Source organism: Erpetoichthys calabaricus, chromosome 4, assembly GCF_900747795.2.
Source record: "Erpetoichthys calabaricus chromosome 4, fErpCal1.3, whole genome shotgun sequence".
Lineage (NCBI taxonomy): Eukaryota > Metazoa > Chordata > Cladistia > Polypteriformes > Polypteridae > Erpetoichthys > Erpetoichthys calabaricus.
Window position 1 is genome coordinate 241,685,561 of NC_041397.2, and position 16,762 is coordinate 241,702,322.

General features: G+C 42.4%; 2 protein-coding genes across 5 annotated transcripts in view; one reads left to right on the top strand and one right to left on the bottom strand.

Annotated features, from left to right (window-relative positions):
* Positions 1 to 16,762, top strand: part of lsamp (limbic system associated membrane protein) — a 666,837-nt gene that overhangs the window by 527,064 nt on the left and 123,011 nt on the right. For all 4 annotated transcript variants that reach the window (XM_028800476.2, XM_028800477.2, XM_051926294.1 and 1 more), the window contains exon 4: positions 13,211 to 13,342. In XM_028800476.2, the coding sequence (XP_028656309.1) occupies positions 13,211 to 13,342 (132 nt within the window). The remainder of the gene's footprint in view (positions 1 to 13,210; positions 13,343 to 16,762) is intronic.
* arhgap31 (Rho GTPase activating protein 31) overlaps positions 1 to 16,762 on the bottom strand; it is a 1,181,844-nt gene that overhangs the window by 76,616 nt on the left and 1,088,466 nt on the right. The gene's annotated exons all lie outside the window — the stretch shown is intronic.

Sequence of the window (16,762 nt, forward strand, 5' to 3'; positions counted from 1 at the left end):
ACAATGTTTCGACACTTTATAGCTGTCATCAGGTGTGCCACAAAATGTTACGTCTTTTATCCTTGTTTCTGTTCAGTATGGGAATTTACTTTTTATTCCTTTGCATATGCGCACTCATGAAGCCCTAACCTTACCCTTGTGTATGGCATTTAAGAGAATGCATTAAACATTTTCTTTTTTTAACCTGCATTAATGTACAAAACATAACTATATAATGGAATAAGTGGGTTTAAAAAATAATGAATGAATAGACTTTGTATTAAGTTGCCATGCGATTATTACAGCTAGAAAAAAATGGACTGTATATCCAAAAACGGGGGAGAACCAATACTATGTGTACTATAAGTCTCGGTCTTTCCAAGCTCCTTAAACATTCACCTTTTATTTCTGTGTATTTTAAGAGATATACCATTCAACCTGTGGGCTATAGGGAGCAGCATTCTGTTCCATCAGGGTCACCCCATCTAGTGACATCAAACCAGACTTGAGACTTCAGCCACAGAGGCTATATATTTTTGCACAATAGAAGAAAACACAGCTAAGTTAAATGGTACACTTCCAACTTTAAAATAAAGCAGCCATTTCTCTTTCTGTTAGAATGTGACCCCCAACTAATTCCACTTGGTTTAATGCCCAAATCAGTTTAGAGTGAACAACCCTGTTTGCTGTTTCCTCAATATAAACTGAATGTTGTTCAGATGGCTTCATCTCACTTTTGTCATAATTTGCGTGAGGAAAAATGCACCATGAAAGAGGAGAGCATAATCTAATATACAAGTGAAAGTGTGATCCATAATAAATAATGAAATTCTGTGATTGGATGATTCCCTGCCATCGGCAGTCACAACTGCTCCAGTAGGCAACAGGCAAGTAGTGGACATCCCTACTGCTGTGATGTGCTCACAGTTGTGCGCTGAACATGGCTTTCTGCTGTTTTTTTCATGCCCAGGAAGGAAAAACATCTAACAGAGCCCTTGTGAACCTTTCCGGAGGGTCTCCACAGGAGCTCGCATCAGAGGTGTGAGGTCAGTCGCTGGGAGGGAAATTGAATTTCTAGGCCACACGTGCCAAACATACTGAGTGGCCAGGACAGGCCATGGGGGTTTGACTTGCTATCTGTTGCTACTTTCTTTTTCAGATAGAAGGACACATCCAGGCCAACTTTAAGATTAAATATATCACAAGATTAAGGAAGGAGAATTAGGCCTATGTACAGAAACTTTCCAATTGGGGGTGGCCCACTCTGTGCCTCAAGTAAAGGTTAATTAGCTAACTGAGATTATAAGTAATATATCAAACTAGCAGCAGGTAACAGAGCTAGGAAGCTGAGAGCCATTTGCAGGTTTACTGCACTGGAGCGACACAAACGCAAGTTTTAATGAGCCTTGTACACCACGCTGAAAGCCTATTATCCTCTGGGACACACTAATATTTGTTTCACAGTCTCTGGCTGTTCTTGGATGAAGAAAAAAGAAAACGGCTTAGTTCATAAATATCAGCGTGTTTCCAGTTGGCATTGTGAAGCTGACTAGAAGACATCCTTCTGCGGGTCGGCTTCGCTCAGTGTTTACCTTCGCTATCCACCAGGGAGCAGATGAGGATTTTTTTGTTTTTTTGGATTGTGCCTTGAAGAAAGAGACAGCTCGCACTTCGCTTAATGAGCGTGAATGAGATTGCATTTCATTTGGCTGCCAGCTCTGCCCTCCTGTACTCTTCTGCTTTCTTTGTCGGCAAGCTTACTGCCGACTCCAGCTTCTCACAGGTTCACCCGAACTTTAGTATTCTGAAAAGAAAAGTGACTCGAGTTCAGGACATCAGATAAGGTGGCTAAAGTGGCAGGGAGGCCTTCAGGAATAATGAGATCTACATTTAAAAGAAGAATCAAGCTTTAAAAATCAGTTTAATGGCTTTGTGGGATGTGCTTTGGATGTTAATCTGGACATCCCCCATGGAAAGAATTTGTGAAAGTATAATGAGGGTGGGGCGGCACGGTGACTCGCAGTTAGGAGACCCGGGTTTGCTTCCCGGGTTCTCCCTGCGTGGAGTTTGCATGTTCTCCCCGTGTCTGCGTGGGTTTCCTCCGGGTGCTCCAGTTTCCTCCCACAGTCCAAAGACATGCAGGTTAGGTCGATTGGTGATTCTAAATTGTCCCTAGTGTTTACTTGGTGTGTGTGTGTGTGTGTGTGTGTGTGCGTGTGTGTGTGTGCCCTGCGGTGCCCGGTGTTTGTTTCCTGCCTTGAGCCCTGTGTTGGCTGGGATTGGCTCCAACAGACCCCCATGACCCTGTAGTTAGGATATATCGGGTTGGATAATGGATAGATGCGTGATGAGGGTGAGGGTAGCATATCAGTGCAATTGTTAGCCCTGTCACTTACAGCTCAAGCCTAGGTCATTTCCCTGCTTGGGTGGGCACTCGGTGCTAGTGGGATCTGCTACAGCCCACTAAGAATGAGCTGAACATGCTCAGTAACTGGACTAATTGATGTTTCAAGTGAATAACCATGTAGTGGTTATTGCAGATTCTCCCAGTTGGGGTGGATTGTACATTTAGTCTCTGTTTCACTTAGATTTTCTCTGATTTCTTCACACATTACAAAGATGTGAATTTTTTTTCTGATTAAGTGTTTATTTAAACAGACAACAAAAACAACAAATATGGCATAAATAGTAATAAACAGTTGAAAAGCAGGATTATAAAAAAAACGATGAAAGAAACCGCATATCGATGCCCACTCTCTCTCTCTCCACCCATGTCCCCCCCAGCCTTGTATAGGAATAACTAAGAACAACAGATAATGAGGTCAGAACAGGCCAACGTGAGAGGCACATTCCTAGAGTTACAGAAATTGAGGGATAAGTAAGTGGAGGTAATTACGAGCCTTCTGGCATTGGACCAGACACACCACAGAATTCCACTTAGAAATGTTGGGAACAGACGACCCATTGATCCTAGCAGCTGAGAGCTGAAGAAGAACAGAATTGAAAGGAGAGGCTTTCCAGCATGAGAAAGAAAGAAAGAAAGAAAGAAAGAAAGAAAGAAAGAAAGAAAGAAAGAAAGAAAGAAAGAAAGAAAGAAAGAAAGAAAGAAAGAAAGAAAGAAAGAAAACCCTAAGATTTTCCAGTGAATGGCTAGGACTATCCTAGCAGCGATTATGCCAAGAAAGCACAGCCTCCTCTGGATGGGAGGGAGAGAACAGTAGCAGGGTCTATCAAGAAAAAAACTTGGAGTGGAAGAGGGATAGAAGTAAGTAGATTAATACACAGAAAGTGAATAATAGAAGAACAAAAGTAAAATACCTAGCGGACATATGTTAAATATCCATCCATCCATTATCCAACCCACTATATCATAACTACAGGGTCGCGGGGGGTCTGCTGGAGCCAATCCCAGCCAACACAGGGTGCAAGGCAGGGACATACCCCGGGCAGGGTTGCCAGCCCACCACAGGGCACCCACACACCAAGCACACACTAGGGACAATTTAGGATCACCAATCCACCTAACCTGCATGTCTTTGGACTGTGAGAGGAAATCAGAGCACCCGGAGGAAACCCACACAGACACGGGGAGAACATGCAAACTCCACGCAGGGAGGACTCAGGAAGCGAACCCAGGCTACCACTGCGCCACCGTGCCACCCATATTTTAAACAGTGACTGATTATTTGCAGAACAGTAGTGGAAAGATGTGTGCCTTAGGTAATCTGGTAACTCTTCTATGGCTCAGCTTTAGATAGTATGGAAATGTTAATAGTTTAGATAATGTTGGCAGTATGGGTTTCAAATGTTGGTGGGATATCCCTACACCCATCCCCACCTTAATGAATTAAGCAGGTACATGTACTTAATAGGGCGGCACGGTGGCACAGTGGGTAGCGCTGCTGCCTCACAGTTGGGAGACCTGGGGACCTGGGTTCGCTTCCTGGGTCCTCCCTGCGTGGAGTTCTACCCGTGTGTTCCTCCAGGTGCTCCGGTTTCCTCCCACAGTCCAAAGACATGCAGGTTAGGTGGATTGACAATTCTAAATTGGCCCTAGTGTGTGCTTGGTGTGAGGGTGTGTTTGTGTGTGTCCTGTGGTGGGTGGGTTGGCACCCTGCCCGGGATTGGTTCCTGCCTTGTGCCCTGTGTTGGCTGGGATTGGCTCCAGCAGACCCCCGTGACCCTGTGTTCGGATTCAGCGGGTTGGAAAATGGATGGATGGACAAATCTGTAACCCTGTGTTGGAATTCCACTTTAGGAATGTTGACTTAAGCTGGCTATCCTGTTTATATTGAGATGTGCACTTATAAAGATAGGACTTTCCTGTTTCATTAAGGTGGAGGTCAGTGAAGCAGGTCTTATTTTATCTATAGTGCCTTTCACACTGAGGGCCACAAGCCCCTTCACTTTATTGCCATTCTGAGTTAAAACCCTTGCAGCAATCATGGAGCTCTTCTGAGGAAGTAGAGATGTGTCAAGTTAATAAACCACAGTTATCTGGATGGGTTAGCATAACGGAAGGCAGAACGGGCAAACTCTGTTATGGACTGGCAACCCTTCCAGGATTGGTTCCTGCCAAATAGTCACTGTTAAAGTTGGGAATCAACATCAGCGTAAGCCAACTTGCAACTCCATTTAACCTTAATGTTTTAGAGATGTGAAGAAGAAACTAAACAATGCAAGCAAAAAACACAGTCACGGGCAGCGAAAGGCCCAGGAATCGAACCCAGATATCAGTACCAGCCACTGAGGGACCCAATGCCTGTTTGCTACATGACAATAGGAAAGTGTGAACAGAGCAAGCTGTACCTTGGCTCCCTTAATCATCTGTCCTCTTATTTTCCAGATTCCTTTCATGCCGTACAAGACAGACTACCAGACCAATTTGTTTTACAACACAAAGGCATTTGAACTGCTAATAGTTGTGCGCCTTGCAATGTAAAATGTACTGACAGTTAAAACGGAGAAAGAAATGCATTTTGATAAGCTGGAAAAAATCCATTATCTGCCAGGTCACAAAAGGAAACATCTATAATTACTGTACCTTTTGGAATTATCTTCAACAGTTTTGCCCAAAGGAAATGTTTATCCAATTTTCTGCACTTCTTGCAATTCTGAAAATCTTTTTAGGCATTTTTCATTATTCATTCCAAGGGTTATACAGTATAGGAATGTGTGTGTGCGTGTGTGTGGGTGTGTGTGTGTGTGTGTATCAGTGCTTACTTGCCAACAGGTTTAATTGTATATAGTGGCTTCCAGACTACCCCTGATGTAAAACACTTTATGTAATTGGCAATATTACAGAACCAATAAAACTGCAGGCATAAGAGATGTGGACAACACAGGAAACAAAATAAATATGGCAGAGGCAGGTGGGGTCATTGGAATAAGGAACCTGAAACCCATCAGGTATAACGAGATAACACATGTGTGTTGGAGTACTGATCTGTGCACATGTGAGTGAGAGGGACCACATTTGAGTGTGTACCTGTGACAACTTGTGCTCCTGTTTGTGTGTGTTTTTAACAATGTATTTGTGAGTTTGTATTCATAGAATCGCATTTGTACGTGTGTTTGTGTGAGAGCTATTGTTTACGAGTGCACACAAACCTTAGGTTTGTGTGTTTCTGTGTGCGAGAACAAATGTATGTTTGTGTGACCTTGGCTTTAAGAGGTTGTGATTTTACTGTGTGTGTATTTTGTGTAGGTTTGTGTATCTGGATGTGTGTATATATTTGTGTGTTGTGGAAGCCAGCCCCGGACACAGACAGACAGACACCTCCATGTCTCCAAAAGCACACGTTTATTTACAATTAACAGGTCACAGCACACGGTGCCCCTGCACCAATCACCCTCTCAAGTCCTTCTCAAGGTCCTTTACTGCCTCCACTCCTCTCCACCAAGCTCTGTCCTCTTCCTCCCAAGTGCAGCCCCCAAATGGAGTGAGGCGGCCCCTTTTATTCAGCCTCGGATGTGCTCCAGGTGCCTGATGACCAAATTCCAGCAGCACTCTCCAGTGTGGCGGAAGTGCTGCCCTTGCACCCGGAAGCACTCTGGGCATAAACCATTCCTGGTTTGTCAGCACATTCCTGGTTTGTCAGCACAGTGCTGTCCCCCAGGGATCAAGGACCGGCCGGGTACCCAGGGAAAAGAAGTGCCACTTTCGCGGTTCCTCCCTCCTCCAGGCATCCCAGCAGGGCAGGGCTCCTGGCCGTCTATCACAGTGTGTGTATGGTTAATGGCTACCTTCACTGCATGTAAATCACTAGTTCATTGACCACAGTATATAGCTGTTCAGAATTCTTATTTTTTCACATTCTACTCAAGAGTTTTGGAGTTTTTCTGGTGCCTTTGGAGAGCAGAAGCAGTCATCCATTCTCTAGTTAATGCTGATAGCATTGAGATGGCACAGTAAAGGGAGCTCTAAGGATAAACACTATATGAGCTACTCACATTTGGCTTTAGGCCTGTCCCCTTTGTGTGTGTGCTTACACAGCTGCATGAGTATCTTAACCTGCTAAGCTCCTCCAGTAATGTCTGGGCTTCTCTAGTGTAACTACAGTACATGACAGTAGGTGTGTGGGAAGGTGGGGCTGCTTGTCCCACTCATGTCCTTTAAATGCAGAGGGACTGTCCATAGAGATTGTACTGGTACAAGTTAGGAATGAAGCCTAGACAGGAGGCCAGTCCATCACAGGGCACACTAACACTCCCCACACAGTCAATTTAAATCTCTGATAACCAGGTCAGCGTGTCTGAGGCAGAAAATTTATATGACAGGGCTCAAGCATTGGGAAGTAATAACTCTACCTGCTGTGCCACCTTTGGGGGATGTCCCCACTGCTAAACTTTGCATTTCTGTCCCTAAACTATAACTCTTTCTTGTGTGTTGTAGAGTTAATAGTAACATAGCCTAACTAACCCCTTTAATCCAATGCAGCGTTATGGAAGGCTAGAGCCTAACGCAGTGGCAACAAACCCTGACAGGATGCCAGTACACCGCAGAGCTTACTTGTGCATCCATCCATGCTAACACTTACAAAGGGCCGCTTTAGAGTTACCAGATATTGAATCTTCTCTCTATACAGTGCATCCGGAAAGTATTCACAGCGCATCACTTTTTCCACATTTTGTTATGTTACAGCCTTATTCCAAAATGGATTAAATTAATTTTTTTCCTCAGAATTCTACACACAACACCCCATAATGACAACGTGAAAAAAGTTTACTTGAGGTTTTTGCTAATTTATTAAAAATAAAAAAACTGAGCAATCACATGTACATAAGTATTCACAGCCTTTGCTCAATACTTTGTTGATGCACCTTTGGCAGCAATTACAGCCTCAAGTCTTGTTGAATATGATGCCACAAGCTTGGCACACCTATCCTTGGCCAGTTTCACCCATTGCTCTTTGCAGCACCTCTCAAGCTCCATCAGGTTGGATGGGAAGCGTCGGTGCACAGCCATTTTAAGATCTCTCCGGAGATGTTCAATCGGATTCAAGTCTGGGCTCTGGCTGGGCCACTCAAGGACATTCAGAGTTGTCCTGACGCCACTCCTTTGATATCTTGGCTGTGTGCTTAGGGTCGTTGTCCTGCTGAAAGATGAACCGTCTCCCCAGTCTGAGGTCAAGAACGCTCTGGAGCAGATTTTCATCCAGGATGTCTCTGTACATTGCTGCAGTCATCTTTCCCTTTATCCTTACTAGTCTCCCAGTCACTGCCGCTGAAAAACATCTCCACAGCATGATGCTGCCACCACCATGCTTCACTGTAGGGATGGTATTGGCCTGGTGATGAGCGGTGCCTGGTTTTCTCCAAACGTGACGCCTGGCATTTACACCAAAGAGTTCAATCTTTGTCTCATCAGACCAGAGAATTTTTTTCTCATGGTCTGAGAGTCCTTCAGGTGCCTTTTGGCAAACTCCAGGCAGGCTGCCATATGCCTTTTACTAAGGAGTGGCTTCCGTCTGGCCACTCTACCATACAGGCCTGATTGGTGGATTGCTGCAGAGATGGTTGACCTTCTGGAAGGTTCTCCTCTCTCCACAGAGGACCTCTGGAGCTTTGATAGAGTGACCATCGGGTTCTTGGTCACCTCCCTGACTAAAGCACTTCTCCCCCGATCGCTCAGTTTAGATGGCCGGCCAGCTCTAGGAAGAGTCCTGGTGGTTTCGAACTTCTTCCACTTACGGATGATGGAGGCCACTGTGCTCATTGGGACCTTCAAAGCAGCAGAAATTTTCCTGTAACCTTCCCCGGATTTGTGCCTCGAGACAATCCTGTCTCTGAGGTCTACAGACAATTCCTTTGACTTCATGCTTGGTTTGTGCTCTGACATGAACTGTCAACTGTGGGACCTTATATAGCCAGGTGTGGGCTTTTCCAAATCATGTCCAATCAACGGAATTTACCACAGGTGGACTCCAATTAAGCTGCAGAAACGTCTCAAGGATGATCAGAGGAAACAAGATGCACCTGAGCTCAGTTTTGAGCTTCATGGCAAAGGCTGTGAATACTTATGTACCTGTGCTTTCTCAATTTTTTTATTTTTAATAAATTTGCAAAACCCTCAAGTAAACTTTTTTCATGTTGTCATTATGGGGTGTTGTGTGCAGAATTCTGAGGAAAAATATGAATTTAATCCATTTTGGAATAAGGCTGTAACATAACAAAATGTGGAAAAAGTGATGCGCTGTGAATACTTTCCGGATGCACTGTATATACTGTAAAATCCTAAGCCTAAAAGTGCAACGATTTTATGTCACATTTTTTGTCACGCTTTAAATCAGGCTTATTTTAAAACCTACATATATATGTTTGGTATCATTCTTCTCAGAATTGATTGAACTTTAATGTGATGTTGTTAGATTTTCAGATTCTTATTCCGTTTTTAAATCATAAACTAAAAAATATTAAGAACTCACATCCCGCGAGACAAGAGTTTGTGCCAAGAGATTTAACCATGCCCGGGGCTAGAAATAAAAGACAAAGAGTAGGACTGCTGCTGTACAGGCTTTTAAATGTTAGAAGTGCCACACAAAATGCAGATCACGCAGCACGGCAGCAGCAGCATGCTAGCAGCTGATCAAGCAAAGAGGAGGTAAAAAAAACTGTGTTTGCTTCCCATTGTATTACCGTTCAAGAGGGGGTTTCAGAGGATCAACCGCATCTCCTTAGAGTATGTACAGCCCCCCTCTTCACAATGTGAGCAGCAGACTGGCCGCAACTGGGGGTTGGGCGCCGAAGTTGCCAGGGGGGCAAGCGAGAGTCCTTGGAAGTAGTAACCAGTAGTAGCCAGTGGTGTCTGTCCTGTGGCTGTGCCTGAAACATGATACGTGTTAGGAAGCAAATGACAACACTCTGAATGAGCTCTTTCAGAGTACTTACAGTGCTCTGTTTTTCAAATTGGTGACACATCACTTGAAAGACCACCAAGAAGAATGTTGGGAAGAAGCAACAGGATGAAAGTGAGCAGTTGTCTCCCTCAGAAACTGAGCAATGTGAGTGTCTCCCATTATTGCCTTGTCCCAGAGTGGGCAGGTGTCTGCTTTAGCTGTTCGCACTTCTCCTCATCAGTATGAAGCTTTTATTTTCACCTATGAAAGGCTTATAATTTGAAAATTTTAACTTGCAAAAACCATCATTTGCATTTAAATGAATTTTAAATATTATCAGTTTTGATCTAAAGTGCATTTTTTTATTCCCTTAATAGATCAGACAAAATTAATCCGGTGCCTCCTTAGAAGTGAAATGTGATTTACATGTCGCCGTTGTCGTGCCGCTGAAGTCGGCCCTGGCTGCTTGTTACCAGGCGGTGTGTCCTAATGGTAGTCGAGCCGTTGCTCATCCTCTTTTATATCCAGAGGTAAAGCTTGACCTGGGGGGACAAAGAAACTCAAGGGGCAGAGACCTTGCGAGTCTTATTTGCATATTGAGAGCAGAGCTCTTTTGTTCACTGTGTTTACCTCTTCTTCACAAATGTGTTCAAATGTGAACTTGGCTTCAGTGAGAGAAGCTTTTTTGACACAGTGGATTGCATCATGGAGGCCTTGTGCTGTGTAGAATGTACTTATGTCTTTAGAAGATGGTATCTTAAAAGGGCACCTCCAATCAAATGCTGTGGCATTTTGAACCCAGAAGTGCCTTTTAAAAATGAATTTCTAAATAATGTAGTCATTATAATTTGCAGACATCTTTAGTAAATATATCCTCAGTCTCCTAAAGGCTGTATTTTGAATTTAGACTAAAATAATCTAACCTGAGGAAAACTAAAACACTCCATGAAAAACCCACTGAGATGCAAAAAATAATATGTAAACTAGTGGTGACTGTGCCTGGATTTAAAGTAAACATAAATAATCATTATTAGAAGGTCTAAGGGGCACCAAAATGCAGTGGGCAGCCTTACAGCTCCGAACAACATGGCTCAAACCATGAGCCTGGTGTGTGCCTGTGTGCCATTTGCATGTTTCCCTTGTGTGTGAATGGGATTTTCTTCAGTTACTCCAGTTTTATTCCCACACCCTAAAGAAATGCAGATTAGGTGAATAATCAAGTCAAAATGTACTCATCTATGGTTATTTCCTGCCTTTAACCTGATGCTGACCCTTGCAATCCAGAATTAGACTAAGCAAGGAAGGAGCTATACAGAGATGCATAAACCTTGATAAAATATGAAATTAAACTCGCAAAAGATCAGACCCAAATAAGAAATGAGGAGACAAACTCATAAACTCCAATAAACAGATCCCCAGGAGAAAATCAGCTTTTGGTTTTTTGGAATAAACAGAATAAAATGCTTCGTAACTTGATCCAAATGGCTTCCTTCTCCTCTTCTGCTACAATATTACTCCATATGCTGACATCCATAATGGTCGGCTGCATAACCTCAGGAGACTTCACTCCAATCATGTCTGAGCGGGGTTTGCATGTTCTCTCCATGTCTCTGTGGGTTGCTTTATGGCTTGTCACCCACATCCCAGAGATGCATGTGTGAATGTTTTTGGCTATTTATTTGTGAGTGAGTGTGCCCTGTGATGAACTGGTATAATAGACGGGTGGATAAATGGACGGATAGTGTCTAGTACTGCTACATCACAGCTACACGGCCCTGACCCAAAATCCCATCCTGCATGTGACGTTTACATGTTCTCCCTGTCTCGTAGTTGGTTTTCCTTCCCCATCCCAATAAAGTGCCTGTTAGGTTTATTGGTGGCTCCAACTTGTACTTTGCGAGTGTGAAAGTGTTGTTTATTCAATTAGCTTCCAGTCTAGGTTACATCCATAGACTCCAATCATTACAGCACTTCACTGGATGAGGTGTGTAGAAATGGGACAGATGTCTCCAAAAGTTAAAGTGCTTTGCTATATAGAGGATATCAAAAAAACTGAAAGATGGCATTCTACTTAGAATGAACCTTGTGTGCCAGGTTAGCTGCGAATTTCCCTTTGGGGATTAATAAAGTATCTATCTATCTATCTATCTATCTATCTATCTATCTATCTATCTATCTATCTATCTATCTATCTATCTATCTATCTATCTATCTATCTATCTATCTATCTATCTATCTATCTATCTATCAGATGGTACCCTCAAAAACACACTGTCAGGCTTAGTTTAAATAGGCTGCATGTAAACTGTTCTGATAGGTGGTTTCTGTTTTGAAGGTGCAATGAAAAAGTAAAAATGGTTTATCTATAGCAATGAGTTTGTTCTAGGCCTAAGCGCCTAACCTCCTGCAATTTGAAGAGCTTCAGATAGGCTTGGGGTTTTAAAATAGAGAAAGGTTTTATGATTTGATGGCTTTTCTTTCCATCATGCAGTATACATTAGTAATAACTGTTATAATCTGGGCATTTAATGCAAGAACATTTGTGATGTATCTTATGGGAACATTTTAGCGTGGGTTTATTGCTCAGATCTTTCCTATCGCATCTGCCTTTATGCTTTTGTGATTTGTGACTTGCCTTTCATAAAATGCACCGTCTACATAAATAAAAGTATTTGTACGAAAGTAATATGAAATGGCAGAAATCTTAACATAGCGCATAGAATGTAGAGTGGAAATAGGTCGCTGCACCCAAAACTTCTGCCTGCTGCCAAAATACCTCTAAATGTCTTCCTGGTCACCACAGTGACAAACTAAGCTTTCCAGAAGAAGGCACAAGCCGATGAAGGTGCTCTGAAGGCTGCCCTAAGTCCCTGGATCTGACAGACTGTTTCTCTCCTGCTCAGTCCGTGTGATGAAAGCTGGAGGAGAATATTCTTGTCATGTCTTCCCCACTGATGTCCATCCTAGCATATCGGCTTACTTGAGTCTCTGTATTGACTAGTCCTGCTTCATTAGCTGACAGTTTGACAGTGCACTACCAGTGCTGAGCTGCCAGCAAGCTGCAGATTAGCGGTACCCGACCCACCGGGAGAGGAGGAGGGTGGGCTTGGGGCCACAGGAAAAGCTGGTGTAACGAGAGTATTTGTGTGAGTGTGAGACGAGATAGTCTGGAGTAATCACAGGGGATAGTGGACCATTTTCCCCTGTAGGTTTGTCCAGATCTCATGGATGTGCAACAGATCACTCTAACCAAATGGATAATGTCCCTTGAACAGAGTGTGTGTGCTTGTTTCTTTTAAAATGACTGATTTTCAACTATGTTGTCTTTTTTCCCTCTTTATGACCTTCATACAGGTTGGTGGGACTCCCACTGATGTGTCACTAGCGTTTAAATGGTGTAATGGTCTATGTGCCAAAGCTGCTACCATCTCCCCTGGTAGTCAGGTTATGTTGTGTTGGTGATGATACTTGTTTGTACAAATGAAAGCAATGAAGCAACTGCAGCTAAAAACCCACAGACATGCATTTTAGAATGACAATAGCTTCCTGACAGTATGTCTTTGGCTCTAGTCCCAGGACAGACTGCAGTTCTAAGTGAGGCTGCTTCAGACACTGCCTCCTCGTGCACTTAAACCTATTAACTTTTCTCTTTTCTGCTTAGCTGTTAATCCATACTAGAAGCAGATCAACCATTAATGTCGTGAGGGATAGTCCAAACAGGCTGGTCAAAGTGCAATTTCAAGGGTTGTGTACTTCTTTAAAGTCCTGCATCTTAAATTTATATTTATATATTAAACTGAAAAACCATAAAGTGAAAAATGCACTTGATTTGCACCTTTCCTCCTAAAGATAACTCAGGACTTATTTCTTTTCTCTCCTACTTTCTCTCTCAGCGGAGGAGCTTGATGGGGATGAGTACCTGGAGATCAGTGGCGTCACACGGGAGCAGGCTGGAAGATATGAATGCAAAGCTTCCAGCGATGGGCTTGCACCAGATGTGAAATATGTGAATGTGGTGGTGAACTGTAAGTACCAGCAGAATATTGCATCCTTTAGTAATCAACTGCTTTCTCTAAATTGTCTGGAAGACTTTAGATATCTCTATGATATAATCTTCATTTACTATGCTATGCATCTTTTAGTTACATATAAAATGGACTTTAGGATCCTACTTGTTAAGATTTACCAACTCATCCATCCATCCATTATCCAACCCGCTATATCCTAACTACAGGGTCACGGGGGTCTGCGGGAGCCAATCCCAGCCAACACAGGGCGCAAGGCAGGAAATAAAACCCGGGCAGGGCGCCATCCCACACACACAAAACACACAACCAAGCACACACAATAGGGATAATTTAGTATCTAACCTGCATGTCTTTGGACTGTGGGAGGAAACCCACGCAGACACGGGAAGAAGCGAACCCAGGTCTCCTAACTGCGAGGCAGCAGCGCTACCCACTGCGCCACCATGCCACCCTCTACCAACTCATACAACTCATAAACATGCTTTTATCTATAAATCAGGCTTCAGTGCATCAGAAACAATATCAGTCTAGCGTCACACTCAACAAACAGGCTTCATAGGCTACAGATGACAAAATGAAGCCAACACTGAAAAAATGAAAAGGGTAACTGTAAGACACCTGGACCAAAACGACAGAACAGAGTTTCTTTATATAGGAATATAATTTATTACAGAATATTCTCAAAAAGCAAAACAAGAACAAAGGAATCAAAATTTTTTTCCAGATGCCAAACTGAATAAGTCAACAAGTTAAATTGATTATCCAGGAAGTGCATTCCAAAATCCAAAGCCAAGCTCAATAACCAAGAAATTGTAATAAGAAGCACTTACATAAATCAAAATCCAAAAATACCAGAAATATGAAAGAACCAAATACAGTAACCATGTGAAATATCCAAGGTTCAGCACTGACCATGAGGTTTTCCAAAAACGTATATAAGCCTGGGGGAATTGCATCATAGCTCAAGTATTATGGAACCCTATCTCTATGGGCTCAATACACAAAATACAAGAATAATAAAGCATAAAATAACGAAATATATGATTAACATAAGACAATAATGTAAGAGTAAGTAATAAACAAAATAATATTCACTAAAAGGAAACAAAAACATACTCAATAATCAAACTGACTAAAACTTGATCTCCCACAATGTGTCCTATCACAGCTTTCCATATCTTATGCAATATGTTCTCAGAAGATCAAACTTAACTGGCCTTCTACCCATTCCCCTTACTTCATCCTGAGGGACATTCCGCACCTTGCCTCTCATTTCTTTTAAGCTCCTCCCTCACAACTGCATGACAAACATTAAGAAGTACTTCAAGATCATATTGGGGAAACTTAGCTATTAGCTAAACAAACCAGCTTGATAGACTGAATGGTCCCCTCTCATTTATTAAATTTTGTATTTTCTTATCTCCTTTATGATGCCCTTCCCTTTCTTTAGGTGCCTTCCACACCACACTCCTCCATCTTGTAGGACCTTGTCTGTAATCACTTTTGTGAACCTTCCACACTATGCCATTACATCTTTTGAGACTTCCCTCAGCATACATAAGTGGTATTAGAGACCTAATTCAATGTTTCCCTATCCATTTTTAGGGATTGTCCCAGATAAGTGACAGTCTTCACTGCCATCTGAAAAGAACAGTTGCAGTGTTTCGTTCAGTTAACAAAGACTACTTTAATGAGAAGGTCAGTGCAGGGTGAAGCCTGCTACAAGTACATATAAGCCCCCCTTCTTTCATGCACTTCTTTATAGAAAGATGGTATCACCTTTGACACTGCTTGTCATGTGAGAGGGAGCTAGACTGAAAAGTCCTCTCCATCAGTGAGACAATCATCCATTACCATCATCCCACCCCCCAATTTAGCAGTATGGCAATCGCCAGACCTGTTCTGAACACAAATGGAACAATGACGACAAACTCAAACAGGGCAGTTGTGCTTCAGCACCACCTAAAACAAAATGGTCAATACTGGTTCCACAAAACCTGTTTCCTTTTCCTTTCTGACAATAAAACGATTGACGTCACAAATGCAAAGTGATTTGAATAGACATAACTGCTAGTCCCATTTGCCAACCCGACTGCAAATCATTGGCTGCAGGAAAATACATTTTGTGAAATAATCATTGAATTTTGCCAGCTTCAGGAATGAAATAAAATCTGAAAGGATGCAAGGATCTAATTTCCTGGCTTCATTACTTTTCATGTGAATTTCAAATTAAAACAGAATGCTGAATTGTGGCAGCACTCCATCCCATAGGTGCTTTTGCTTTCATCAGTAGGCACTGAATTAAGCAAAGTGGGTTGGGCACCATTCATATTTAGTCAAATTTAAATAAATATTAAGTCATCTTAAGCACAAGGTAGCACTGCTAGCCTAATAATTGCCACAGAGTTTGACCCCTGGTTTTTCTCCCGGATGCCTAGTCTTCAGTTTTACGTTAGGATATTTGGCGATTTGATATATGTATGAGGACTGTTTGTGCCCTGTTTCCTATACAGTAAAGTGTTAATGAGCTAGGTGATGGGCTTGTGCCCAAAAGCAGAGAAGTAAAAGCTGTTTAATTCCACCATTGGGAAGAATGGGATAAATGAGTATAGAGACTCATGGTTACCACAAAAAATGTGGAGAAGCGGATGCTCCAGCTGGCACTGGCATGTTGTCAATCAGCTCTACAGTGGAAAATAACGTTATCTCTACATATAGACCACCACGGATTTCTGGCAGCAACCACTTGGCAACTCCTGGAATAGAAAACATAATCATAAACACTACTATGGACCCTTTCCCTGTGCTCTCCTTGTGAAATATTGCACAACTGGTGCCCATTCTTCACAGGATGAGCCAGACTTGTTGGCACTACGATTTTTGCTTTTCCCAGACTGTGTTATTAAATTTTGTCTACCTTCTTATATTAGCTTCCAGTTTCTTATATGAAAAATTAATTACGTAATGATTTCTTCTCCTAGTTTTGGTCTACACTACTTAGAAAGAGAAGGTACCTTCGTGACAGTCTGTTAGTGAACTTCCTCAGTATATTTTTAGTGGATGGTCTGAGAGCAACCATGGAGTCAGCACCGATCAGTGAGTCAGTCAATAGATGTTTTATTTAGGCACTTTAAGTCTCTTAATAAATTGAAAAATAAATTGTGCAGTCAATTGGTCAAACGTACATTCAACCGGTCAATCAATAATGGGTAATTCTACTAGCCATTCAATATATTATCACTGTTTAGCTGTTATGTCTGTCTGTCAATAAATACATGAGCACTTTATTTAGATAATTTAGGGTTAGGGTTAATCACTTAGTTTAAATTTATTTTAGCTCCTTTTAGATTATCAGTATGTTCCTTGTTGCCTTTCAACCAGTGAGCCAGTCATCCATTCACCCATCCATCCAGTTTT